Source organism: Zeugodacus cucurbitae, chromosome 6 (assembly GCF_028554725.1).
Source record: "Zeugodacus cucurbitae isolate PBARC_wt_2022May chromosome 6, idZeuCucr1.2, whole genome shotgun sequence".
In the NCBI taxonomy this organism is placed as follows: Eukaryota; Metazoa; Arthropoda; class Insecta; order Diptera; family Tephritidae; genus Zeugodacus; species Zeugodacus cucurbitae.
The window spans coordinates 12,656,328-12,683,992 of NC_071671.1; the positions used below are offsets into that span (position 1 = coordinate 12,656,328).

The window sequence follows — 27,665 nt, forward strand, 5'->3', positions numbered from 1 at the left end:
TAAATTGTAACTTCTTCATGCTAATAATATTGTTGTTGTTGTTAGAAAAAAATAATGAAATTGAAAAAAACTCATCACGCTCAAAATAATTCTACAAAATTTTTGTAATACTTGTTTCCTAACCACACTATATGTAATGAAGGCTATGGCTAACAACGAAATCTTTAAATGAATTTTGATATTATTTTATAAAGCTTATATGTTGTATATGTATATATATATACTATTTTAGAAAATATTAATTTAAATTTTATAGCATTTTTATTCATAAACAGTTTAAATACATAATATTAGGAAAAATTTGGCACATTACTTACTTATTTAAAATTAAATATTTCCGAAGACCTGGCTTGTAATCGTTTGTGATTTTATTATTTTAATGATTTCTTTTTTTTATTAATTTTTTTTTTTTTAATCACAAATAGTTTGAAATTTTATTACTTTAATTTTTTTATTTTTGTATATTACTATTTACCTTTAATTAAAGAGTTAGATGGGTTTCAAAATTTGAAATAAAAAAAAAGATATTTTTTCATCTTATAAAATATGTAGTACAAAATTTTTAAAATATTCTCCAAAAAAATTACAAGTCGATACGTGTAAAATTCTAAGAAGAGATAGTCCCTTTGGAAACTCCGTGCAGCAGTTTCAATTCAAAACTTTAAACGCGTTTAAATCAAAACTTAATTTTTTAAGTTGGTGGAAACGATTTCTCGAAATTTTATGAAGCGGATTTTTTCACATTTTTCAAATAACATTATCTACTTATTGAACGAAGGATTTTTTGGATACAACTATTTTTTTTGAGCCAATATATGGCGAAAATTTTACCAAAAAAAAAAATAGTTTTTTTTAGTTAGAGTCAAAGGTCAAATACACAAATTTTATACTTTCTTTTCCCCTTCGTACATTAATTAGATTTATCCATGTATTAACGAAATATTTTTGATTTATTAATTTGAGATGAACCCATAATGAGTTATGCTGGCCACGGCAGTTCTTTCGATGTCTCGGGTGATGAGATGCCAACGGCTGAGTTTTCGAAATTTTTAAAAATACTGTTTAAATGTGTGAGTTTGATATGATGAATTATTTAAGTGAACTATATCATTGCATATATTTAAAAAAATGTAAAAATGCTCTTGTTTTCAAGCTCTGAAACCCACCTAACCTATTAATAAACGTTCATTTGAAAATAAAAAATAAAAATAATTTTTAAGAACTTGCAATTGAAATACATCGTGAAGTGGTAGTTAATTTTGAGATCTTGCCATATTTCAGTGCATGAAAATATGAAATAAATTACTTCCAAGTACAGTTGAACTTTCATAACTCAAACTTCTATACATAATTCGAAGTTCTCCATAACTCGAACTCTTGAATTGGCAATTGAAAACGAATTTCCTTCTGTAACTCAAAAGTCCGTCTAAGTCAAAGTTTTTTTTGGGGATTATGGTGATTTGAGTTAGGGAAGTTTAAGTGTATATCTGGAAATAAATTCAACTATTTGTGATAACCTCAAAAAAAATCTTGAAGAATTTTGAATCATAACAATAATCTTAATTTGTTTGAAAAATTTGCACAGTAAAAAATTGTAAAACTTAGTGCTGGATAAAAATAATGATGAAAAACTCGACTACTTCGATATTTTGACACAAATAAACTGTCAATTTATGGCTTTTAGACAGTCTCTAGAGTTTTGATGATATACATACATACAGTGTATATAGCTTAGTATGATATTTATATGCACAACAAACATACTAATTTAATGTTGGCTACACTTATGCTAAAGAATACACGTTAAAAATAACGGCATAAGTAAACGGAAGCATTTCTTTTTTCATGATATGAACGTTACGTCATTGCAATTGGCTTTAAATTTAAGTTAAAATATATAAATATGCACAAACACACACAATACACTAATGTCTGCGAATAAAAAGTTATACACACCATTAAATGTTATTTCCACAAACAAAACCACTAACACATACACGCGCGACACACTCACATACAAAGTCTTAAGCTTATTTTTTACAAGTAAATCTCGAAATGTTACGTGAAACCACGGCTGGGTGATTGCACCGGCGATGGCGGCGGCGGCAACGGCGAGAAATATGTTGACGAACGCGACGATGGCGACGGCGGACATGACGACTCCGGCACTATTCGCACATCGCTGTGATAGTGCGAACGCGGCGTCGGCGGTGGTGGATATGGCTCACTGTCATACTGATATTGCATGCAGATAACCGCCGACGATGAGGAAATTTTCGTAGCACCATTGCTATTGTTGCTGTTCGATTTGCTGGTGTAATTCGAATCGGACTCGTCGCAGATGTCCGTGGAGCAGGGTGTTGGTGGTGGTGGTTGATTGATTATGCGATAATGCCGATAGGGGTGACGCGAGCGTGTCGCTGGTGAGGGTGGCGGATTAATGGGATATGCGCCCATGCTGCTGCCATTTGTGGTCGAGCTGGAAGCGCCGGTGATGTGATTGCGATCGTACGAGTTGATGCTGTTGCGCGAGTTCAGCGTGGACATGCGCATGGCGTCGGCCACTGAGGCGATTTTCGACACACGTTGCGATTTCGAGAGTGTAGATGGTGAGAGTGGATCAGATGCCTGATCATCTTTGGGTTCGTTGCGACTTTTGCCAATTCGAGTGCGGCAAACTTGCAGCAGATAGACAATGGAGAATATAATGACGATGGTGGCGAAGATGAGTATCATAAAGGCCTTCTTATCAGATGCAGGCGCCATGGCGCGTGTATTCGGTTGCAGACACATCTCGGCTGATTCATCAGTGCCGTCGGCACAATTCTCCCAACCGTCACATACTAGATTGGCCGAAATGCAGACCTTATTGCTGGGACACTGAAACTCGCCTGGACGCTTGCAGCAGTCCGCCTCATCATGTCCATTCGCACAATTCGTTGTGCCATCACAAACTAGATCTTTACTTATGCACTCGCCTGACTGGCAGCTGAACAAATCTGGTCGACATGTGGGACAGCCAACTTCGTCGGATTTATCCGGGCAATCGCTTTGGCCATCACACCGCCACGAGGCGGGTATACAATCTTTATTCGTATCACCACTGGAGCCATCGCCTTCGACGGGCGCCGCACAAGTGAAATGGTCTGGTCCACAGGCGGGCAAAGCGCCGCAGTTCTGCCTATCCTCAAGCAACATGAGACTCTTCGGACATGAACAAATATCACGCGCACGTCCCTCTGACGAAGCAATACATATGTGTGAGCACTTGGTGCGGCTGTGCAGACAAGTGTGGTTGCGAAACAGTTTCGACTCGGGCGTCCAAACGGCGACAATATCGGTGATTTGCGGCAGACGTTGTATTTCCGCGCGTCGCCCATCACCATTCACGTTTATGCGCTCCACACCGGTTTTATCATCCAGCCAATAGACGAAGCCCTGCAGCGCGGCAAGCGAGATGACTTGCGAGATGTGTGTGGAAACGAGGATTTTCCTAAAACGAATAATAAACAGTTTATTAAATATATTGTAATCTGTTTATTTCGTTGTATTAACTTACTTATTTTTGCCATTAATGTCCATGGAGTCGATACGCTTGCCGTGCGCGTAGTAAACCATGTCGGTTTGTTGGTCCACCGCAAGCGCTGTAACACCTTCCAGCTTGAAGGCGAGCACTACACGCTCAGCGCCATCGATGCGTGAACGTATGATGGCTTGCTGAGTGCCCACATCGGTCCAAAATAGTAGACGCCGCATGGCGTGTACGGCAATATTGCGAGGTTTCTCCGAATCGCCCGTATCAATAACACCTATTGAGTCGCCGTCGAATCTAAGCAGAAATTAGATATATTAATAATCGGAAGTAAAGCATAAACCTCTCACTGCTTACTTACCTCGTCACATTAATGGTATTTGCGTACGAGCAGGACCAAAAGAGTAGACGTCCAATCACATCAATTGCAATATCGAAAGGCTGCGCACCCGAACCCACTAAGATCTTAATGTAGCTGCTGTTGGCGAGTGAGCGTTTAATGCTATGGCTGCGCCCTTCGACCTATTAAATATGGGAGTTAAGTGTCATTAGTAACGAAGATTCGCAAACGAAAAAATTCAGTCTATCCAACTCACCCAAAAGATATTTTGCGAAATTGGATCGTACTCCACCGCGCGTATATTCTTGCCTGACACGGACAACGGCACATTCGGACAGTCGCTGGTGTTGGGCATCAAACGGCCGAAGCTACTGCGCTGACTATAGATGATGTAGTTTCTGGGTGGCAGGCAGGACACATTGTCCTTAGCCAAAGTGTAGTGTGTTGGACAGGCGCACACCATGCCGCGACGCGACGGTTGCGCTAAACACAAATGCGAGCAGCCACCATTGTTGATCTTGCACGGATTGTTGCCCGTCTGACGATTTTGATTGAATATCAACAGTGAACGTATATAAGTCATGCCGCTGTGCACGAGACTACGATTTTCTCCCGTTATTTTATGCACGCGCTCTATGTCACCCGTATTCCAATCACTCCAGTAGACATAGTCTTGATATAACGACATCGCATAGGGTTCGTCGACATCTGTGTTGATCAGTATCTGCCGTTTTTTACCATCCCAATCGGCTGATTCGATTTTTGTCGGGCGCGATTGTGTCGCCCAGTAGAGACGACGTGTGTCTGGATCCAATGTAAGACCGGTAGCATGATTCGCACCTGATATGATTGTCTGCAGCTCAGAGCCGTCCATGCCGGCACGTCTAATCGAATCCGATGGCGACTCAATCCAATACATGTAACCGCGTTTGGGTTCCAACACTAAAGAACGCGGCTCTTCAACTCCCCTCCAAAGCAGCACGCGTCGATTAGTGCCATCTAAACGCGCCACTTCAATACGACGCGCTTCCGAGTCGGTCCAATAAATATTATGTGCCAACCAATCGACCGCAAGGCCCTCCGGACATATGAGTCCAGCATCAATAATACGCTGTACGAAGGAACCATTCAGAAATGCGCGATAAATGCATTTAGATTTCTGATCTGTCCAATAGATGCGTCTGTCTGCCACATCCACATCTAAAGCATGCGCATCACGCACATCTTTAAATGGAATCTTCTCGTCATTGTGATTACCTTCGTTATTGTCAATGGAAATACGTCCAATGTGCTCTTGCCGTGTGAAAAGCAGAAACGCCTCGGGTATAACGCATGTCTTTTTATCGTTCGCCAACTCATACTCGATCGAACAGCGGCAGACATAGTCACTGGGGCGGTTAAGGCAAAGCTGTGAACAACCGCCATTGCGTACCGCACATGCGTTCGAACCCTTGACATCTTTCAAACGTGACACTTTTAATCCCATCAGATCGGGGTATTGATCCACCACCACTATGCGATTATTGCCAGTTATTTTATGCGCGCGATCTATGGCACGGCGTTGCCAATCGGTCCAGTATAGATAGTCATCTAGTAAACTCAAACCAAACAAATGTTTCAGATTGTCACTTATGACGACACGTCTATCAGAGCCATCCATATTAGCGACTTCGATCTTATCGGTTTTACCATCACACCAGTAAATTGTTTTTGCTTCAATATCCAAAGCTATACCGTTCGGCCAACCGAGATCTTCGGATACAAGCACTACACGCTCGGAACCATCGAGCGACGCGCGCTCAACCTTTGGCTTCTTTTCATTCCAATCACTCCAGAACATCCAACCTAGCGTGGGAGCCAACGCAATGGCACGTGGTTCTTCGAGATCTTCATAGATTAGTACTTTACGCGCCGAACCATCTAAACGACATACTTCCACACGATCTGTTACCGTATCGGTCCAGTAAAGGTTGCGTGCGAGCCAATCCACCGCCAGACCGTCGGGATGGCGCACTTCGGATGTCACAAAATCTTGTATGGCTGTGCCGTCTGGATGTGCGCGACGTATCGTATATGCCTCTACATCGGACCAATAAATGTACTCTTCTACAGGATCATAGTCGATTGCAATAGCATATCTCACTCTTCCCAATGGCAAAGGAAATACAGTAAAGTCCGGCATATCCAAAGAAATTTTGCTAAGCTGGCCGCGTTGCACGATGAATAGCATTTCGCTCGAACCATTTGCGCAGGATGTTTCTGAAACCATTTGCACACCCGTCGGGCAAGCGCAGCTGTAACCCTTCGCATTTGTTGCAAGCAGACACATATGTGAACAGTTGCCGTTATTATGCACACAGGGATTATCCTCGAACGGTTGTAGTGAAGGATCCCAAGTGCGCAAGGTAATCGGAGCTTCCGGTGTATCGATGAGCTCGCGTAACTCACGTGATTTGATATCGAACGTATTTAGTGAACCACCCTTGGACCAATCGGTCCAAAACAGCCGATTGTTGAAGTACGTTACACTATAAGGATAATCCAAATTACCCACGACTGTGCGACGATTGCTACCATCAAATTTCATTACATCGATGAACTTTAAATGACCATCCGCCCAATAGACGACATCATTCTTTAAATCGACCGCCAAGCCATTCGGCCAAAATATATTATCCTTAACAATTGTCATGCGTGTCAATGGATCACCATCCATGCTGGCACGTTCGATTTTTGGGTACTCACCCCAATCCGTCCAAATGAGTAGACGCTTCGAAGGTATCACCGTAATTGCGCGCGGTTGATCCAAATCTGTCCAGAAGAGCACCTTCTGATATTTACCATCCAGCGTTGCTACTTCGATGCGATTTCTTTCACCATCCGTCCAATATAACTTATCCGTATACCAATCGATGGAGAGTCCTTCGGGTTTATCGAGACCCGCAGATATCACAGTTTGTTTGGGTGCCTTTGCCAACGGCACCGAAGTATTAACATTTATGCATTCGATGACCTCACGTCCACAATCAGCCCAGCAAATTAGGTTGCGTGCATAATAGAAATCAATGGCCATCGTTTCGGTGAGATCTTTAACGATGACTTCGATTTGTGGACTACCAGTCGGTCGTGTAATGTTCGCGACTTGTATGTCATGATATGTGGTGAAGAGCAGTGTTGAAGGTACAAATGGCGATGCGCTTGCACTGGGCAAAATGGAAGACGATGAAAAGGATGAAATGGCGGTTGAAGACGCTGTAGATAATACGGGTGATATGTAACCTGAAAGAGAATGAAATACTTGGTTAAAATTATTATATTATAAAAATAAAAAATAAATATTATTAAGTATAATAATACTGCATTAAAATCCGTTTTTCCAAAATAATTTTCAAAGATCAATATGAGAAATGCGGCTAGAATGGGCCTACTTATCCTTATGTTTATAAGTCCTACACGGGAGAAAGGTTCAAAATTAATACCCCATGAGAACTAAAACAAAAGAAGTTACTAAAATTTCAAACGGATGGTTTTCTTATTATACGAGAAGACTCTCCGTGAGTGGACTACTCGCCTTCACTTGTTTGTGATTCTCCTTATCACTGGTAAATAAGGAAGATCTCACTAAGACAGTTAGGAGCACTGTCCTTTGTGAAACAAAAAAAGGTTGTGAAACAAAAAAAGGTCAGGATCCCTAGTTTCACCGCATGTGTACCTATGGAACGGTATCTATTAGGCACACCTGTGATAGCTCCAAGATGGATCTTGTTAAGAGAAAACAACGGGCCAAAAGGACTTCGCAACTGCACAGGTGCTGGTTGTTGTCCAGCACTTGGCTTGCTCATGCGATGTCTGTAAGTTCAGCGCTTGTGCGCAAGTGGATCATGGACTGCCGACCCGCTCTCATTCCGGTGCTAATGTTGCTTGGGTACCCTCTCTTACAAGCTTGATTCTGCAGTGACCGGGTCCTACACAATGATAGTACTGCTGCTCTGCTGCCGGAGTGAATGCATATCTTTCTAAAGGAGGCCACGCTACGGATCAGTGTGTTCACTGCTACTTTGATCTTCGGTCCGAAAGACACTATAGTGGTTTGGTAGTTTAAAACTGGTGTTGATTGAGAGCTTACAATACAAGAGCTGTGACATGGCTTAGGTGAGGTTAGGTACAATGGCTGTTTCCTTAAAAAGGAACTCCACTTAGGCTATTAAGAGCAGTCCCTTGTGATGCCATAAAATTAAACCCCCTCACTTAAATTTAAGAATCGACAAAGCGCCTAGAACCTACCACAAAAAATGTAGAGGTTTTTTCAATATTCTATAGTTCGCGGGGTGCCCAAAAAAGTGAGATCCAAGGATGGCAAAAGGAAATATGGGGAAGATTCTACATCATCCTCTTCCAAGTAGCTTCTGCAGCTAGCATCCGATTAAAATTTGAATTTCATCGCGTGAATCCCGATAGGACTATGGCCAGTTAGAACTCCTATTACATGAGACAGATTGACCTTGTTTAGGGCGAAGAGTTCCTTTGTGACATGGCTATTTGCGCGGCATTAAAAGATTTCAACCTGCTACACATAGCTCTCCTGACATTTTGGTGCTACAGAAATGGTGTCTCAAGTGCTGAGGTTTCAGACAAAACTCCAGCTGTACATAGTAATAACAAACATCGTTTTCTTTATATATTCTTTCAATATACTCCTAAAGTTTAATGAGAGTCCATTAAAATTTGAGAAATTTAGAACGAAAAGGGGGGGAATAGAACCCCAACTGCTGCAAATGTTGTGTCTACATGAAGAATAAGCCCAATTAGGAATTAAAAACAATAACCCCTGTCGCATCAACGCTTACTACGAAATCCACGCACGTTGCATAGAGTGACTGGCTTTAGCAACACTTCGAGTAGGCAGCAACCAAGCAATCATCCAGCCAAGTGAAGTATTGGAGTTAAGTCAGCAAGCAAACAAGCCACGAAGCAGCATACAAATACGCTCCACAGGCATTGAATTGAATTGAAATTCCGACACACAATAAATATGAGTGCTCAAGAGGTGCAGAGGTGTATGCATGTAGTATAGACTCCCCAAGCTGGGCTTACCAGCAGGCAGTTTAATAAGGGTGGCAGCGCCTTGCTGTGTTTCACATTGTGCATGCGCCTAACAATATGCCAAACTGCTGGTATGTGGCACCATATGCGGCTGGAGTTGGTGCTTATGCCACTACCTCATTGCTGCAACATCATTAACTATGCAGCAGACGTGTGCCAGCTTCTTGCCATAGGCACACGCTCAACCAAGGCTCCACTCAGCAATCCAACTGCGATACCTTCCGCCACCCACATTTCATCATGCTGAGCCAAATCTACCTCAGCTGATCTAATTGCAAATGAATGAATGCATTTCATGTGGCAGGATTGCGTTGAGGGGGAGCTCTAGCAGCTACGACGTGCAGCGCCTAAATAAACTCAAAACTAACAAAAACATCAACTCGCAAGCGAGCAGCAGCAGCAGTCATAATAATAATATGGCAAGCAGGCAAACAAGTGTGGCGTAAAAGAACGTTGAAATATCAACAAGGATAAACTAACCACACAATCTGTGTAGGGTGCCACTCACATTGCCACAAATAACACTAGCGCTGTTGATGGTGGGTGGTAGATGTTGGCACGCGTGATAAAATGAAGCAAAATATTTGCATGCGTGCATTGGATGAGTGGATGCGTTGAGTGCCCGCAGGAGCGACCAAGCGTGCAGCTAAGTGGGTCTCCATGCAGCAACAACACACCACCACTAGGTGTGTATTGTGCGCCAGGCACACTTATGCTGAGCCACCCTCACTGTCATTCCCTACACATTACCGTTATTCAAATCTATACTACATGCTGGCTGCTGCTGGTACATAATTGCACGCTGCCTAGGTGTGGCTGTCTCGCTGCCGCGAAGGACACGGAAGTGGGAGTCAATGCAACAGCAATGCATTTGAATACGCATTGTTTGGCATTAATGCGTCGCTGGTGGTGCGCATTCAATTTGCATAAAGATGCGTCAACAAGGCGAGAGTGGGTATTATGCAATGCACTCATCATATTTGCACGCATTAATATTTCGAAATGTGCGAAGGACTCAAGTAGTTGGATGGATTTCTTTAAGTGTGTGGCTGTATGCAAGGAGCACAGTTGTTTTGAAAGGTGGGAGTTTAAGACAGAAATATATTTCATAATAGAACCATGAAACAATACACACAATGCTGATAGAAATCTGAATTAAGATTTTACCAAGATACATATGTACTGCTCCCTAGAAAATAGTTAAATTTGGAACACGAGAAACGAAAATAAAAATACTAATGGACTTTTTTTTTCTATTTTAAATCAAATAAATGAAGTTGTTGAGCTTTAGCCTCCATTATCTTAGAAGAGGAGGATATGATAAAAAATAGATGGTTTTCCGAGTTTATAGTTTAAAGTTGTCTCCTTCTTGCAATAAAGCTTTGTCATATCCGAATAATTCTCGGTTGTTTAATATTACAACCCCAAATATGGGGTCTATAACTAAACTAGTGCGATTTGCCAAGAGATGACCTAATTTCATTATCATTACATTGTTCCGAATATGTGTGGAAAAGCTACTGTCCTTGTGCGTCTATTTCAGTATTGTTCAGACATTTGAAGCCTACATAACAACAAGTGTTTTTCACTCAGATTTGTCTAAGCTTGTGCTAGAAAAGGTGTTTATGTGGGGAGCTCATTTTATTACTTTAATGTTTAACATTTCATTCATTACTTTAATATGAAGAAAACCTCAGCCCAAAGTCAATATATTTTAGTGAAAATTGATGGTAAAGATCTTCTAACTGAGCGAGAAAAGTTATTTGCATGATATAAAAGTGGTGAATTTGGCTTGGAAGACGACGAACGTCCTTTGCGAACAAACAAAATTTTAAGATGGGAAACTGGAAGCATTAATCGATGAAGATTGTTTTCAAACCAAAGAAGACCTCGGAGTCATCTTTCGAAGTCACTCTAGCAGCCAAAACCCAAAACGCAAAAAGTGATATGTGAAACCTGGTCTACAGCCAAATCAAGGCAAAGACGAAATCTAATTTCAGAGATTAACATATTTGTTTTTAGAAAGATAGTAAAATGTTATAGCTTCGGATGAGCAACAATATTATTGTACATGGTTTTCTTCAATAAACTATCAAATTTTGGAAACAAAAACAAATAAGCCCAATACAAAATATAGTAATCGTTTTAGGAATATACAAATCATTTAAGACTATAAATATTTATAACTGAAGCAAAATCTCTATAACTGAGACGCACAATCTAATGTTTCTTTATATTTTAACTAACGGTACGTTTCAAAATAATCAGATTTATGCGTTGGTTGGTTCATATAAAGAATATACGCACATGTATCATAGAAAAGAGCAGCAGTTATCTTACGGTATATGTGTATAGCTCTGATCCTACTATAGGACCACTACTTGAGTAGAACCCAATATGCTATATATCGACAAAAATGAATGCATTGATGTATTTGGACTTACTCGATAAATTAATAGAATTTCCAGGACAAATTTAAGGGGATAATTGGACTTTCCAGCAAGACAATGCTCCAATTCACAATGCAACTCACAATGCAACTCTTACTAAAACATTTTTTGAGTCCATAAAAACACCGCTTTTGGACTGGCTAGAAAAAAATCCGGATTTGTACCCTATTGGGAATCTATGGAGAATATTATCCGCAAAGGCTCTTTAAAATGGACGGCAATATAATACCGCAAAAGAGTAAAAATGGCAATACAGCTAAAATAGACTTAAATCAGCATGACCACGTTAAAATGTTTGTTTGATTCAATGCCATCACGTCTAAATCAAATCAAAATTCATAAATAAAAGCTTATTAATAACTGACAACCTTAATTCATCAAAATATTTGAAAAACTAACTATTTTTTAACATGCACATATAAATATTTTCTATGAACCATATTTTTACTTCTTCTTTTTATCGCATATACTAAAGGAATTTCAGTTTATTTTTGCTATGTGATCTAACTATGAATACAAATAATTAAACAAGAACCAAAACTTCGCTAGGGCCTTTTATTTTAATTTTTTAATAGTTTGAAGTCATGCACATATTTTTTCTTTATTGAGGTACATCTTGACTTCAAATATGCCGATTTAAACAGGACTTCAACACTAAAGTAACAACCATTCCGGGTTGATTTCGTTAGCATAGAATCGGTTGAATCGGTCGAACTGAAGTTTACGAATGACAGCAAGCGATTATTTCTACAAAAACAATGGTACAACTCATAATAACTCCGAAGGATTCTCCACTACCAACGATCCTCATAACCAATTGAAGACCAATGCAGTTCTTAAGCTGGTCTAACATATATGCATAAGTGTATATGAAATACCCGCATTATTCACATCAATCAAGCAACGAAATGCTTTCACTACATATTTATGAGTATGCAGACTGAATGTTGAAGACTGTCAACAAGAAGCACGGTCGATGTGTCTCAGCTTTAAAGCACAAGCCACCCACATTGCGGTGATGATGATGAATGCGAGAGGAGGAAGAGTAAATGAGAGAAATGGAAACAGGCAACAATAATTGTCGAGTAAATAAAATGAGGCCGTCGAGAGAACGAAGAAAGGACTGCGTTGGTCATATGTTGGGACTGAGCCACATGATCACATTGAAGACCGACGTTGCCTGAAAATTATACGCCTCTACTGCTCGTCGTTACTGTAGTTGTTGTTGCTGTTGCTGGCATAGCATTGAGAACAACCTTCGCGTAAGCAATAATGCCTACAACAATAACAGCAGCAACAATAATGGCCATCAGCATTAACAAGTGCTGCAACGAAAAAATAGCAGCCATCAACAAATAAAATGTAAATGAAACAACAACAAACAAATGGCAAAAAACAAACTCTCATCAGGCGTCTACCTGCAACAGCATGAATTAAAATGCAACGCAATGAATATTTTAATAATTAATGCGCCAACAACAACAGCAGCAGCAAGCAGCCACGGCAATGGCAACAATAGTAGCAAGGACCACACGGCAGCAGGAAATTTTCATTTGGGTGAGAGGGGGAGTGGAAATGGATTACGCGAGAGTTGATGAGGGATTTGCGAAACAACCAAGGGGCCTGAATGATGTGAGTGCACTACTGGAAACATGTAAGCACGTAAATTTTGCGGAAGAATGGAAGAAAGCTCTTAATATGAGGTGAAGAAAGCGAGGCAGCCGAGAGCCAGCCATATTGTGGGTGACTACGTGAGGAAGGGCAGATTGAATGACATAATTCGGATGACCGCATAGGCAAAAATTAACAAGCACAACACAAAATTGAACATACATAAATAAATATATAATTAGAGATAATATTATGCACCAGTAAGTACTACAACCAGTTAACACTGTGGGGCTGTGAGTAGCCAATCTGGGCACGTCCTTCATACCAGCTAAATATTATTTTTACTTATATACTTCAGTGTATATATATATATATACTATATTAAAATGCTTACATAAATTCTAAACTGCAAGAATAAAAAATGTTGCCCGAGTAGCTGGGAACCCTACTTATGCATTCGCGAGTGTAATGCTATTCAGCGCATCAAGATTGGAATGCGGTGCAAATGCAATGTGCGAATTGTAGTGTTGCGGCTTGTGGTCGCAATGAAATAAAAATAATAATGCAAAAAAATAATAATTTTCATATTATTCTCTAAACCAAAGTTTCAGCGTGGGGCCTTTAATGGGTGTTTTATGATTTCACGCGCAAGAAAGTTTAATTACTGAAAATGTGGGAAATTGACGTGAAGACTGCAGGTGACAAGAGAGGGTATCGGCGAAGGGTAACTGGTTGTTTGTAAAAATTGGAAGAAAAAACATAATCTGTGGTAAATAAATAGTGCATGCATGTTAAAAATGTTTCAAGGAGAAAATGAAAGCAAAAACAATAAAAATGGTTGTGGGATATTAAAATGAGCAAAAATATAGAGCAAACAAATAAATGAAAAATCGACGAGGAAAATATTATATAATATTACAATATAATAAAAACACGATAATTAATTATGATGCAGCAATTTTAAATTAAATTCAAAAAAATAAAAAAATATTAACGAATTATTGGTATTTTGTCATTTTTGTATTTTTTTTTGACGCATATATTAATGGTATAATTAACGATTTCCGAAATAAAAATTACAATTGAATAGTTTAAGAGAAGTCATTTATGAAGTCAGAAAACTCTACAAGTTAGATCTCGAGTATCAGTGAAGATAAGTTTATTGTACCCCTCTCAAATCTCAGCTATTTTACTCCTATTTGAAACTTGTTCTGTCGAATAGGAGGATGGAGTCATATGTAGAAGTTCACGTAAGTGAGGAAAGTTTCTGACTGTCATTCACTTGGGAGTGGCCAGGAACGATTCTTTTACATGTGGCTCAAGCAGCTCACGACTTCCGGTCTTGGACCAAGTATCCTCTGGGTAGCCAACAGACATCCGTTTGGAGGCGAGCTAAATTGAGAAGGCGAAACCCGCTTATGCGGTTGTGCGTAGGGTTTGGGACCCACCACATAAAAACACCCCCCAATGAAAAGAACAAAACAGCCTCGGATGAGAGACCCCAATTTTGAGAGCGCAAATTCGGTGTGGGATTCGTGGTGGGAGAGAGACTCCGTCGTCGAGTCCTGGCATTCACTCCGGTGGATGAACGTCTAGCCACAATCCGCATCAAAGCGAGGTTCTTCAACATATCGCTGATTTGCGCCCACGCCCCGACGGAAGAGAAGAACGAAGTGATCAAAGATACCTTCTATGAGCGCTTAGAACGTACCTATGAGCGCTGCCCCCGCCACGATGTCAAAATCGTGCTTGGCGATTTCAACGCTAGGGTGGGTAAAGAAGGTGTCTTTGGCACAACAGTCGGAAAATTCAGCCTCCATGACGAAACATCACCAAATGGTCTGAGGCTGATCGACTTCGCCGGGGCCCGAAATATGGTCGTCTGTAGTACTAGATTCCAGCGGATGTCCCCGGATCGAATCACTCGCAACCAGATCGATCATGTTGTGATAGATGGACGACATGTCTCCAGTGTTTCTGATGTGCGTACGCTTCGTGGTCCCAACATCGACTCGGACCACTGCCTTGTAGCAGCTAAAATACGCACCCGCCTCTGTGTAGAAAAGCGCACACGTCAACAAACACAAGGAAGGTTCGACATCGAGAAGCTGCAATCACAAACGACAGCCGAACGATTTTCTACTCGACTTGCACTCCTGCTCTCTGAGAGCACTCATCAGCATCTCGGTATAAGGGAGCTGTGGGACGGCATATCAAACTCCTTACGTACAGCTGCAACCGAAACCATTGGTTTTCGGAAAAGCCAAAAAAAACAGCTGGTATGATGAGGATTGTCGTCTCGCAGTGGAGAGAAAACAGACTGCCTACCTCGCAATGTTGCGATCGACCGCAACACGAGCGGGATGGGAAAGATACCGAGAGCTGAAGAGGGAAGCGAGACGCATTTGCAGACAAAAAAAGAAAGAGGCCGAAATGCGTGAGTATGAAGAGCTTGACAAGCTGGCCGACAGGGGTAATGCTCGAAAATTTTACGAAAAGATCCGACGACTAACTGAAGGTTTCAAGACCGGAGCACACTCCTGTAGGACCCCCAGAGATGATCTAGTTATTGATGACCAGAGTATACTGAGTTTGTGGAGGGAACACTTCTCCAGCCTGCTGAATGGCAGTGAAAGTACAACAACAGGAGATGGCGAACCCGATTCCCCAATCGACGACGATGGAGCAGATGTTCCATTGCCCGACCGTGAAGAAATTCGAATAGCAATCACCCGCTTGAAGAACAATAAGGCCGGCCGAGCTATTCAAATACGGCGGCGAAGAGCTGATAAGGTGCTTGCATCGGCTTCTTTGCAGAATATGGTCGGAAGAAAGCATGCCTGACGATTGGAATCTCAGTGTACTCTGCCCAATACACAAAAAGGGAGACCCCACAATTTGCGCCAATTACCGTGGGATAAGCCTCCTCAACATCGCGTATAAGGTTCTGTCGAGCGTATTGTGTGAAAGACTAAAGCCCACCGTCAACAAACTGATTGGACCTTATCAGTGTGGCTTTAGACCTGGAAAATCAACAACAGACCAGATATTCACCATGCGCCAAATTTTGGAGAAGACCCGTGAAAATAGGTTCGACACACATCATCTCTTTGTCGACTTTAAAGCTGCTTTCGACAGCACGAAAAGGAGCTGCCTTTCCCCCGCAAAACTAATACGGCCGTGTAAGCTGACGTTGAGCAACACCAAAAGCTCCGTCAGGATCGGGAAGGACCTCTCCGAGCCGTTCGATACAAGGGTTTCAGACAAGGTGACTCACTCTCGTGTGATTTCTTTAACCTGATGCTGGAGAAAATAATACGAGCTGCAGAGCTAAACAGAGAAGGTGCAATCTTCTATAAGAGTGTACAGCTACTGGCGTATGCCGATGATATTGATATCATCGGAAGCAACAACCGTGCCGTTTGTTCTGCGTTTTCCAGACTAGATAAAGAAGTGAAGCGTATGGGTCTGGTGGTGAATGAGGACAAGACGAAATATCTCCTGTCGTCAAACAAACAGTCAGCGCATTCGCGTCTTGGCTCCCACGTCACTGTTGACAGTCATAACTTTGAAGTTGTAGATAATTTCGTCTACCTGGGAACCAGCATTAACAGCAATAACAATGTCAGCCTGGAAATCCAACGCAGAATCACTCTTGCCAACAGGTGCTACTATGGACTAAGTAGGCAATTAAAAAGTAAAGTCCTCTCTCGACGAACAAAAACCAAACTCTACAAGTCTCTCATCATTCCCGTCCTACTTTACGGTGCAGAAGCATGGACGATGTCAACATCCGATGAGACGGCACTAGGAGTTTTCGAGAGAAAGGTTTTGCGGAAGATTTATGGTCCCTTAAGAATTGGCAACGGCGAATACCGCAGACGATGGAACGATGAGCTGTATGTGTTATTCGACGACATAGACATAGTCCAGCGAATAAAAAAACAGCGGCTACGCTGGCTAGGACGTGTTGTTCGAATGGATGAAGGTGCTCCAGCTCTGAAAGTATTCGATGCAGTACCCGCTGGTGGAAGCAAAGGAAGAGGGAGACCTCCACTCCGATGGAAGGACCAGGTGGAGAGGGACCTGGCTTCGCTTGGAATAACCAATTGGCGCCAAACTACCAGAAGGAGGGATACGTGGCGCGCTGTTTTGGACTCGGCTATAACCGCGTAAGCGGTGTCTACGCCAGTCAAGAAGAAGAAGACACAAACAACCGTTATGTGAACAAAACTATGATACTCTGTGCAACAGGTTGCGAGAGTATAAAAATTACGAATATGGCCTCTTTAAAACAAATATCTGTATTCGGTTCTGTTCTTTAGCCATATCCATTATACTAAATATCTTAAATTTTACAATCTATATAGCAATGTCTGAGGAGCTGACTTAGATACAATAGCATCAGATACTAATTTGGCCACCGCAACTCTAGGTCTAAGGCCTATCGAGCAGTTGTGGACTATTTTAAAATCGTACATAAGGTATATAAACATAATATGCACTGTTGAAAAGCATTTTCAGTAGTAAAGTCCAGCTTCACATAAGATGGGCTAGTCAAAACTTTTGACCAAGGTTCTAGTTTTAATGCAAGTACTCTCCGATATCAAAATGACCACATTATTATACACACCGCAGAGTTTAAGAAATCCTTTCACTAAAATCTGCATAAATTAGATCACATTTTCTATTATATTCACTTAAAGCCACTGAATACTTTCAACAAATTAAAGTAGTTCAATTTTACAGCATGTTTTATTGGATGTAGTTAATGTTGTTGAAACGCTGTTCGTGTTGATTGCGTATTTAAGTGAGCATTTGCAGGATGTGCAACTGCACTTCTGACAGCAAACCACCACACATATGCACAAACACGTGTATATGAGGTGAATAATAGTTTAGCTGGTTAACGTTGTGCTCAGTCAACAGAGCTCAGCTAAGTGGGCAGGTTGGCTGGCTGGCAGGAAGAGCAGAGTATAGTATGCAAGCCAGGCAGGCATTGTTATAGCCCATCAACTATACATTAGCAGCTCTATCCTAGGGAGGACCACAGCGAGGCAAACAACCAATTCAACCAACAGCCACTAAACGACAGGTAGGTAACCCCACGGTGGAGTGGCATGCAGCAAGTAGATTGCGAGCACTCCGTACCGTTGCCACACACACCAATAAACCGCTCGCCCTGCACCGGTAGTTAAACCTGACGTTGCTCGGGTGTTAGTGCTCCGGCTGCTCAGGTTGCTCAGGCTGTTGATGGCAGGCTGGCAAATTGCCGTTTTTTGTTGAAAATGCACTTGCCAAGCGCTGTTCAGGTTACTGCCACTGCTGTGGCGATGGTTCTGTTGTTGCAACTTTTAATGGCACTTGTTGTATTTGTTGCTGCTGCAATGAGCATTCAAGTGAAGGACGTTCTGTCCGTATCAGGTGGATATTCTTTCGCTTTTTTTTTGCTCTGCTTTTGTTTTTGCCTTTCATTCATTCACGTTAGGGTCCCCACGCTGCATTGGAGACTCAATGGTTTACGGAGCGCTCTGCTGGGCTGTGGACCAACTGACCTGTGAAAGTAGTGGAGGGCAGAAGAGTGCAAATAACATAATAAACGGTATGTTGAGTTGCATAGCTGTGCCAGCGTAGAAGTGGCCTCCGCAGTTTGTTGTTGCTTTTGCCTATATAATTACTGGCTTGTGGATTTGTTGTTGCGCGCTTTCATTTTGTTATTGTTGTTGTTTTTTGTTTTATAGATAGAGAGGTTAGTGGCTTGCAGTTGCCACTGACACTGCCACGAATGCAAGGGTGATGGTAGTTGTTGTTGTTGTTTTTTCCACCATTGTTATTGCTGTTGTTGATACTACTTAAGTTGGTCATAATTAATTTTGCTCATGAATAAATTTTAATTAGAAATGTGGCAAAAAGTGAAAAACATATACATATACTTTAAAGGATAGCAAATATCGCACTTAAATTACTTAAAAAGTGTTTAGTGGTCGAATGATAATGCATAATAAATTATATTAGAAAAATCTCATTATAGTAGAAAATTTTATAGGAAAAAATAATAAATTAGTATAATTAAAATAATAATAATATTAAATGAGTAATAAGAAATAATTTTGGTTACAGTAAATCATAAAAGTATTACACTGAAATTATATTCTATGAAGCACAAATAACTCGGTTAATTTACATATATATTTTTTTGGATAAAAATATTAAATATTGAAATCGAAAATTAAGGGTTTAGGGGTAGTCAGGATTTTCAAAAAATCATTTTTTTTTTTGCATTTTCGTTAAGTGTAATATCTTAAAAATATACTCTATGAATTTGTGCTCGGGCACTCCAACACGCTAGTGTGAAACTTTAAATACTTTTTTCTCAAAACTATGTTTTTTGAACTGGTGACAACTGTAACTTGAAAACCGCTCGGTAGACTTTAATGAAATTTCTAGAGCTTTTCGAATGCATAATAAACTCAGGCCTGAACCAAATATTTTTTTATCAAAAATTTCGATTTTTTAAGACCAATTAACTGTTGATTTTTTTACCGAAAATCTAGAAAAAAATTTCCTGAGGCCGCCATTTTGTTAATTTTTGAATAAAAAAAGTTTGGTTCAGGTCCAGGATTGTTTATTTTTTTTTATTCGATTGATTTTAGATGAATCTCCAAAGACTTATGATTGTCACCGCAAGGACCTTTTTTTTGAAACTGGGTCAACACAGACAGCTATAACTTTGGAAATAATTTTTTCTTTCAAATTTTCGTGACTTTAAGTCAAAACATTGTATAATAATGCCATATTATTACTTTTGTAAAATAACATAAAAAAATTACTGAAAATTCTAATTTTTTCGTGTCTCTGACTACCCCTAATCCCTTAATAGTAATATGAAAGTAAAATAAATTAATGTAATTCTCTTGTAGAAACCCTCGTTAATATAGGCAAAAAACTGGGACAGTCCCATTTTATAAGCCACTCTTTAGGTGAATTTAGCACCAAAATTATTCGCCATAGACTGGTATACCAATCACCTGTTCCGAGGTCCGAACTATAAGGTGGACGCATAAGATCCTCCCAAACAAACCCGCGGAGCTTCTGTAAGTCATTATCGATGTGTATGGCCTGGTGTTGTCGTGATGGAACACAATCTCTCTGCTATTAGCCTAAGATGACGGCTCCTGGTCAATTGCTTATGGTGTAATTGTTGACAGTACAAGCCTTAATTAAGAGTTTGACCATGGGATAACAGCTCATAGTAGATGATTTCATCGAAATCCCACCAAACAATTGTCTTTTGTACAATGTTTAGATCTTAGGTAATCGAAACAATGCTTAGCCTGACCATCATGGCTCGACGATTTCAATTACTTAATCGATATTTTCGACAAAATTTCTTCCTGAGCTTGGTCGACGAAACCAAAATTGCACTTGATTGGCTATTACAATAATGGGGTCATAAACACTATTCAAATTTACAGACACCTGGCTTAAAAAAATAAGACGTAGTTTTTTCTCGCTGGTGTCCAACTTCGGCACGTGCTCAAACAATACTGTATCAAGCAATAATTGTCTCATATCATATTTTTCTAACGCCATAAAGCATAACCCGATGACACTTATACAACACGAGATACAGATTACTAAAGTGATATATTTGGAGAAATAATAGATTTTTTGCCAGACCTAATAAGAACACATAGAAAGTAATGAATTTCAAAAGAAAACTGCATCTTGGGTGTTTATAACAAATTATTTGTAAAAAATATATGATTTCATTGACCTCCGCACATATGAGGTGCGTTAAAAATATAACGGGAATTCTTAATTTTCAATTGTCACTAAGTTCAGGCTTCAACAGTCTTTTTATTTTTCTTTAATATATACATTTGCAATTTTTGTCCGTAGTAGCCTCTAAGGTTAGACGATTTCAAGGATGATTTGGTGTCGTCGTTTTACAAGCATACGAGAAATCGCTGAAAGAACCAAAGACCTATTAGAGCATCAAGAGTATTAGAGAAGCTCTTAACTTTTGTCGAATAATGGCTAGCCAACTGGCGTATAAATATTAATGTAAATGTAATGTGAAAATGTAAGCATGTTACATTTTCTCTAAGACCAGAACACTAGTATCCCAAGCGAATGAAGTAACTTATCTTGGGATTCACCTGGATCGAAGGCGTACGTGGCGGAAACATATAGCGAGTAAAGTAACTTGCATGAAGTTAAGAGCAGCGAATTTAAATTGGCTTCTAAACAAAAATTCTAAACTTAGCCTAGACAACAAAGTTCTGTTATACAATACAGTCAGAAAACCGATTTGGATGTATGATATTCAACTGTGAGGTACGACCTGTGCAACCACCATTGATATAATACAATCTAAAATTTTTAGAACAATAACGGGTTCACCATGGTACATGCGTAACGAAAATATCCATAAAGATCTTGATATTCCTATAGTAAATAAGGAGATAGAGTACAGCAGAAATAAATATATTTCTAAACTTCGTGAACATCCAAACGCATTGACATGCCTTGGTACATTCCTGCAATCAAACACGTTTAAAAAGAAGAGATCTACCTGCCTACTAAAGAGCAACGTTCTACCAAAACAGTGGTAAATAGATTTAAGATTTTAATACTTATTGTTAGGCTTTAAACAAAGCGAATTCAATAAATAAAGAAATATTGAAGGGAAAAAAGAACCGAAGTCTATCCCAAAAATCGAGTTTGAGAAGTGTTTCGACGATTGGAAGAACCTCTGGCATAAATGTATAATTTTCTAATATAGACGAATGAATATACAATGGAACATCCATAACTCGAACTTCTATAACTCGAAGTTCTCCATAACTCGAACTCTTGAAGTGACAATAGAAGGTAACTTTCATACAAATTTCGTTCCATAAATCGAACTTTTCGACCAGGGCATAGTACCGGCTTCCATATCATTCAGAATTTGGGGAATACTAATAAACTGATAAGCAGGGGCTGCTACTGATAATTACTAGTTTTCATCAATCTGCCCAATTAAATGCATTGGCATGGAATATAAACAATATTTTCATTAAATAAACAAAACTTTTTCATATCACCCAAATAATCCCTGTAATCAGTTATTAACCCATTAACTCCCAAGGTTAAAAATAAATGCATATTTTATGATTTCATTTTATTACGTTTAAAAATACATAAATTAAGAGAAAATCATTTAAAAAAAAAATATTGATTAATTATTTTTCATTCCGTGAAATGTTGCGCCTACGCAACGTTGGGATTACTGAACTTATATTATACAAGCCAGTCATAAAAATACATTTAAAATATTTCACTTACGTTAATACTATAGCGATTAGCGTGAGTGAAATATTTTAAAACAATCAGCATGAAGATGTATCTGACATTTTTTACACATATAAATTGTTGTACTTCTACACTGTCTACATTTTCTTCGACGTTTATTTTCGTGCTCCTTTGTGACATGACCAATATTATCGAAGCGAATATTGGAAGGTAATGCGTTTTTGGATGGTCTTTCTAAATTTCTATTTGAATTACCAAAAAAGTGAGAATTATCTGCAAGTTGGGCTTCTTCGGTTTGCATCAAACTAACAGCAACGTAAGATTTAAATTCTAATTGAGTCATAGATCGCTCATTTGCCAGATTGTAAATCTTCCAGGATTTTACTAAAACACTATCTATCAAATTGATGAATAGTGGCCACCACCACTTTTTCCCTCTTACTCGAATCCTATAATTAGCAATTCCATTATTATGCAGATCGACGCCTCCCATAGTTTTATTATAATCTGCTATAACCTGGAGCTGAGGCACATTCACCATTTTTTTTTAGTTTTCTATCGTAACGTTTTGCTTTAACCAATGGTTTGATTTTTGCGTTGTTAGTAGCCACATTCACCACAGAATTGTCATTCGATCGAACTAATAGTACTTCATGTTTTTGGTCAAAGCTGAAATCAAATGACTCTCTCTCTTTTTTCTGAAGAATTCTCGTATTTATCATGGTTTTATTCATTGTTCTATTTTCTCGAATAGTACCAGTGGCAAAACAGTCTCGTATCAAGTTATCTATGGCATTAGCTCAACGTTCTAGAACCAACTGAATAATAACAAGTAAGGAAGGGCTAAGTTCGGGTATAACCGAACATTTTATACTCTCGCAATTTATTTATTTAACTTTATTTATATTATATAATACACAATTTGACCCACATATTCGTCATATATATTGTATAAAGTCCATTGAAAGTTGGAAACCATAATATTAGGTTAGAAGCACCGAGGTCCTTGTGTTTGATATATGGGGCCTTAAAAACCTATGGTCCGATTTCAGCGATTTTTAGAATGGGGCTGCCACACTATTAACATAGTATTTGTGCAAAGTGCTGTACCGATATCTGCACTAGTGCTTACTTTATATATTGTAAAGTAAACGTTTCAGATTGTCTTCAAAGTTCTGGTATATAGGAAGTAGGCGTGGTTGTGAACCGATTTGGCCTATATTCACAGCAACATCCCAATGATAGGATGTAAGGAAACTATTACTAACCAAGTTTCATTGAAATCGGTAGAGTAGTTCCTGAGGTATGGTTTTTGACCCATAAGTGGGCGACGCCACGCCCATTTTCCATTTTGTAAAAAAATCTGTGTGTAGCTTCCATCTGCCATTTCCTATGTGAAATTTAGTGTTTCTGACGTTTTTCGTTATTGAGTTAACCCACTTTTAGTAATTTTCAACCTAACTTTTGTATGGGAGGGGGGCTTGGTTATTATCCGATTTCTGTCATTTTTGGACTGTATAAGGAAATGGCTAAAAAAAACGACTGCAGAAAGTTTGGTTTATATAGCTCTATTGGTTTGCGAGATATGTACAAAAAACTTAGTAGGGAGCGGGGCCACGCCCACTTCCCCAAAAAAATTACATCCACATATGCCCCTTCATAGTGCGATCCTTCATACCAAATTTTATTTCCATAGCTTTATTTATGGCTTAGTTATGGCACTTTATGTGTTTTCGGTTTTCGCCATTTTGTGGGCGTGGCAGTGGTCCGATTTTGTCATTTTTGAAAGCAACCTTCCTATGGTGCCAAGAAATAAGTGTGCCAAGTTTCATCAAGATATCTTAATTTTTACTCAAGTTACAGCTGGCACAGACGGACGGATTGACGGACAGACAGACATTCGGATTTAAACTCCACTCTTCACCCTGATCACTTTGGTATATATAACCCTATATCTAACTCGTTTAGTTTTGGGTGTTACAAATAACCGTTATGTGAACAAAACTATAATACTCTCTTTAGCAACATTTGTTGCGAGAGTATAAAAACAAAACAGAACTACTCGAGAACCCATTATTGACAATACATTTCTAACACGAATGGCATCCTGAGTAACAATGACAACTGACTATTGTTACTCCCAACGTTGCGTATACGCAATGTTTCCTAGAAATGTAAGCTAAACAACACGTGCAGGTAGTTTTGTCCACCAAAAGGGTTTATATCACAAATAAGATACCGTTAAAGCTTTGTATAGTGTAAAAAGTAAAGCTTTATTTAAATTAATATTTTTTATGATTGGATGAATATATCGATCCCGAGATGACTCAATTAGCAGTTTTTGAATGATAAAAATAAAATGCATTTGTATTTGAAAAACCATACAAAAAAATTTTGTCTATCTGTTAGTTCTTCTTTTTGAGACTGGCTTAGATTTCATAGATTTATTTCCTTATTTTAGAAATAAAAAAAAACAAATTTGAAATGTTGCGATGGGTTAAAGAATCGCTTAAAGACGTATCCAACCAAAAATATTCAGTGGGCAATAGCCCTATAGTGACACTTAATTCCATGAAGCTAACCAAGGCAGCAACCTCTGGACAACGACGCGTAGTAATAATCTGAAGTATAACCCGCTGCCAAATGATTTCACTGCTTAAATATTTTTTTATTACATTCTTCTTCTACCATTCATTAACAGTTACATTCGAATGCGTCCTCGTGGTGCTGACGTTGCAGGCAGTCATTATTTCATTCATTCATTCATTCATCAGGCGAGCGCAGGAAACTACTCAATTCATGCGATGTTTTAAGCACATTCAAGTCGAGTGTAGATGCCAACGAGGGCTACTAGCAGCAACAGCAACGACAACAACAATGGAATTCCATGGATTACTATAAATTCCAACGTGGCGTATGAGTGATGTCGAATTGCTGGGGAGGCTACAACAGCACCATTTTATGTGTGTATGAGTATAACCAACACAACAACAAGCATAACTGCATAGTTGCGGTTACGGCAACTCTTCAACGCAAGACAGCAATTTTATGTTGCTGGCACCGCTGTGTTGGTTGTTCATTGAGTGTGTGGTGTGTGTGCTGGCGCAGAAAACTGCAGGACGGATACGCAAGCGCTTAGATTGTGCGCGCGTTAGGTTAGGCAGCTAAGCCAGCTATGTAGTTGGTTGGTTGGTTTCATGCCACTTACCACTCATCTATTGCCACTTGACTTGAAAATGCGTTCTAGTGTTTGCTCGTGTTGCTTATTGCCGTGTTCATACTCTGGTTGTTGTTGTTGTTGGCAAATACTCTAAACGTTTCCAGCGCAATTGCTGGCACTCACCTCATTCCAACGACTCACATTCGTGGCTTGTTATTGTTTGAAGCGTTCGTTGCTTATTTAGCCGTCTTCTTAGCAGCGGCCTAACAGCAACTAAGCTCGTTGCCACCCACACAATTCCTTCAATTCCTACTCCCCTCATCTTGACGTTGCATGCAATTTCTTTCCGCCTTCGCAGTTCTCGTGCCATTTTTGAATTTGATTGTTTTTATTTTTGCAAGTTGGCATTGTGATGTGAGCACTCGACAATTCTCACGCATCAACTATCAGTTCGATCGGTGTTCCCCCGTTGGTTTTGTTATTATTGCAAAACTCGATGTAATCCCTTGCATAGTTTTGTGTTGTATTTACGGTTTAGTGCACCTCTTGAAATGGATTTAGAACTATGTTTAATCGAGGGGTTGCATTGTTTACTTGCGTTATTGTTGCTGTGCACTTATGAAATTGTAATTACACTTAGATTTGTTTAAACTAGAAGTTGTTGTCCTCTTGTTTTATCACAACCATCGATGGAGGCTCAGCTGGACGATTTGTATTTAATTGAAATTGTTCAAGTTTGTAGATAATATGCTAGATTAACAAGTTAACATGTTTCACATGCTCTAGCTGTCGGTTAACCGGGACTTATCGAAGCTCAAGGAAGAAATAGCTATATTAAATAGTTCTTCTACTGGAGACAGACAGCTTTTCGGAATAAAATTCGATCCAACAATATCTAAAATAAACCTAACCCGAACCCGGGAAATATTTAAATCTAGGAATAGACCTTATGAGACCCACCTGTTATATAGCTTTCGCAGAAATCCCTTTAAAACAATGAATATTATGTCAAGGAAAATGAAAACTAGCGTCGATGAACTGATCATCTTCTCACAACGCGCTTTCATACAAATTATCATGCTTAACTGGGGTGTAGTGCAGGTCGCCTCCGAGTGGTGCACCCTGGGTAACGCTAAATGACCTGCGGCCTTCACGGCCTTACCAATCAGATTGACGACCTTGGGCACGTATTCGGACAACGAGTAGGAACACCTTTTATGAATTGGTTGAACCCTGGGCTGGTGGGTGCGGCATTATGTCACCTGAGTATGATGTGGTGACACACATCAGAAATGGCTGGCGGGTTAATGTCGCAACCGCCTCCGTCCCGTTAAAACCATGGCAGGGAGTACGTTCCCCCCCGTCACCATTCAGTTGGTGTGGTAGGTGTTGGTTGAGAAGAATCCCTCTTTACGCTGGTCGGCTCTGAACGCATAGCCTCATAACGGAGTGCGTCAACCCTCGCCTTGGCCTCGTTTACGAGATAACCTTGGGATAATCATAGGCGACTACCTCTCGGCGGGTGGATAGCGGCTCTGAGTGGGGACCCTTTTAGCATGAACACAGAATCCAACAATAACAAAAACAACACAACGAACGAGAGCAAAAACGACAGCAGTACATTGGAAGGTGAAAGGAAGTCGGAACCGACACCTGGTCTCGAGTGGGAGCTTGGCACCTGAGGTGAGGACGAAATCGTCCCCTCCCAGATTGCCCAACAGGAATAGGGCGGCCTCTGTCTCCGGGAAAGCAACTGACGGACGGACGGGAGGTGTCGGCGGAGTCCTGTCGATTGCTGACCACAATAAGGCTGAGTTGCCTGGCGAGATCGCCAGCACAAGCAAAGGAACCTCTGCTAGACTCATGGTAGCTTCCACAGGAGCGAAAGGGCCGAAGAGAAACCGGAAAACTCCGGCTAGGAAGTTGAAATCGGACCGACGTCTGGCCACCAAGATTGTGGAGCGTTACGGGGGCAAGCAGGAGGCCCCATCCTCAGAGCATCATGCCGGCACGTTCGAATGGGCAATGAAAGTGCTGAGCGAAGGAGGCGTCAGGGCGGAAGACGGCCCCAACAGTAAAGCGGCAAAGATCGCAGGAGACTAAAGAGACTCCAAGGACTCAACGTGGTCACCAAGCGTCTACAAGCACGATGTTTCAAAAGGCGTGGTA

General features: G+C 40.1%; 1 protein-coding gene across 1 annotated transcript in view; it reads right to left on the reverse strand.

Moving 5' to 3' along the window:
* Window positions 1-1,708: 1,708 nt before the first annotated feature.
* LOC105218474 (low-density lipoprotein receptor-related protein 6) overlaps window positions 1,709-27,665 on the reverse strand; it is a 126,854-nt gene continuing 100,897 nt past the window's right edge. The window contains exons 3-6 of the mRNA XM_011194081.3: window positions 4,129-7,151; window positions 3,894-4,054; window positions 3,560-3,829; window positions 1,709-3,493 (exon numbers count right to left, since the gene is read on the reverse strand). Of these exons, the coding sequence (XP_011192383.2) occupies window positions 2,059-3,493; window positions 3,560-3,829; window positions 3,894-4,054; window positions 4,129-7,151 (4,889 nt within the window). The 3' untranslated portion in view covers window positions 1,709-2,058. The remainder of the gene's footprint in view (window positions 3,494-3,559; window positions 3,830-3,893; window positions 4,055-4,128; window positions 7,152-27,665) is intronic.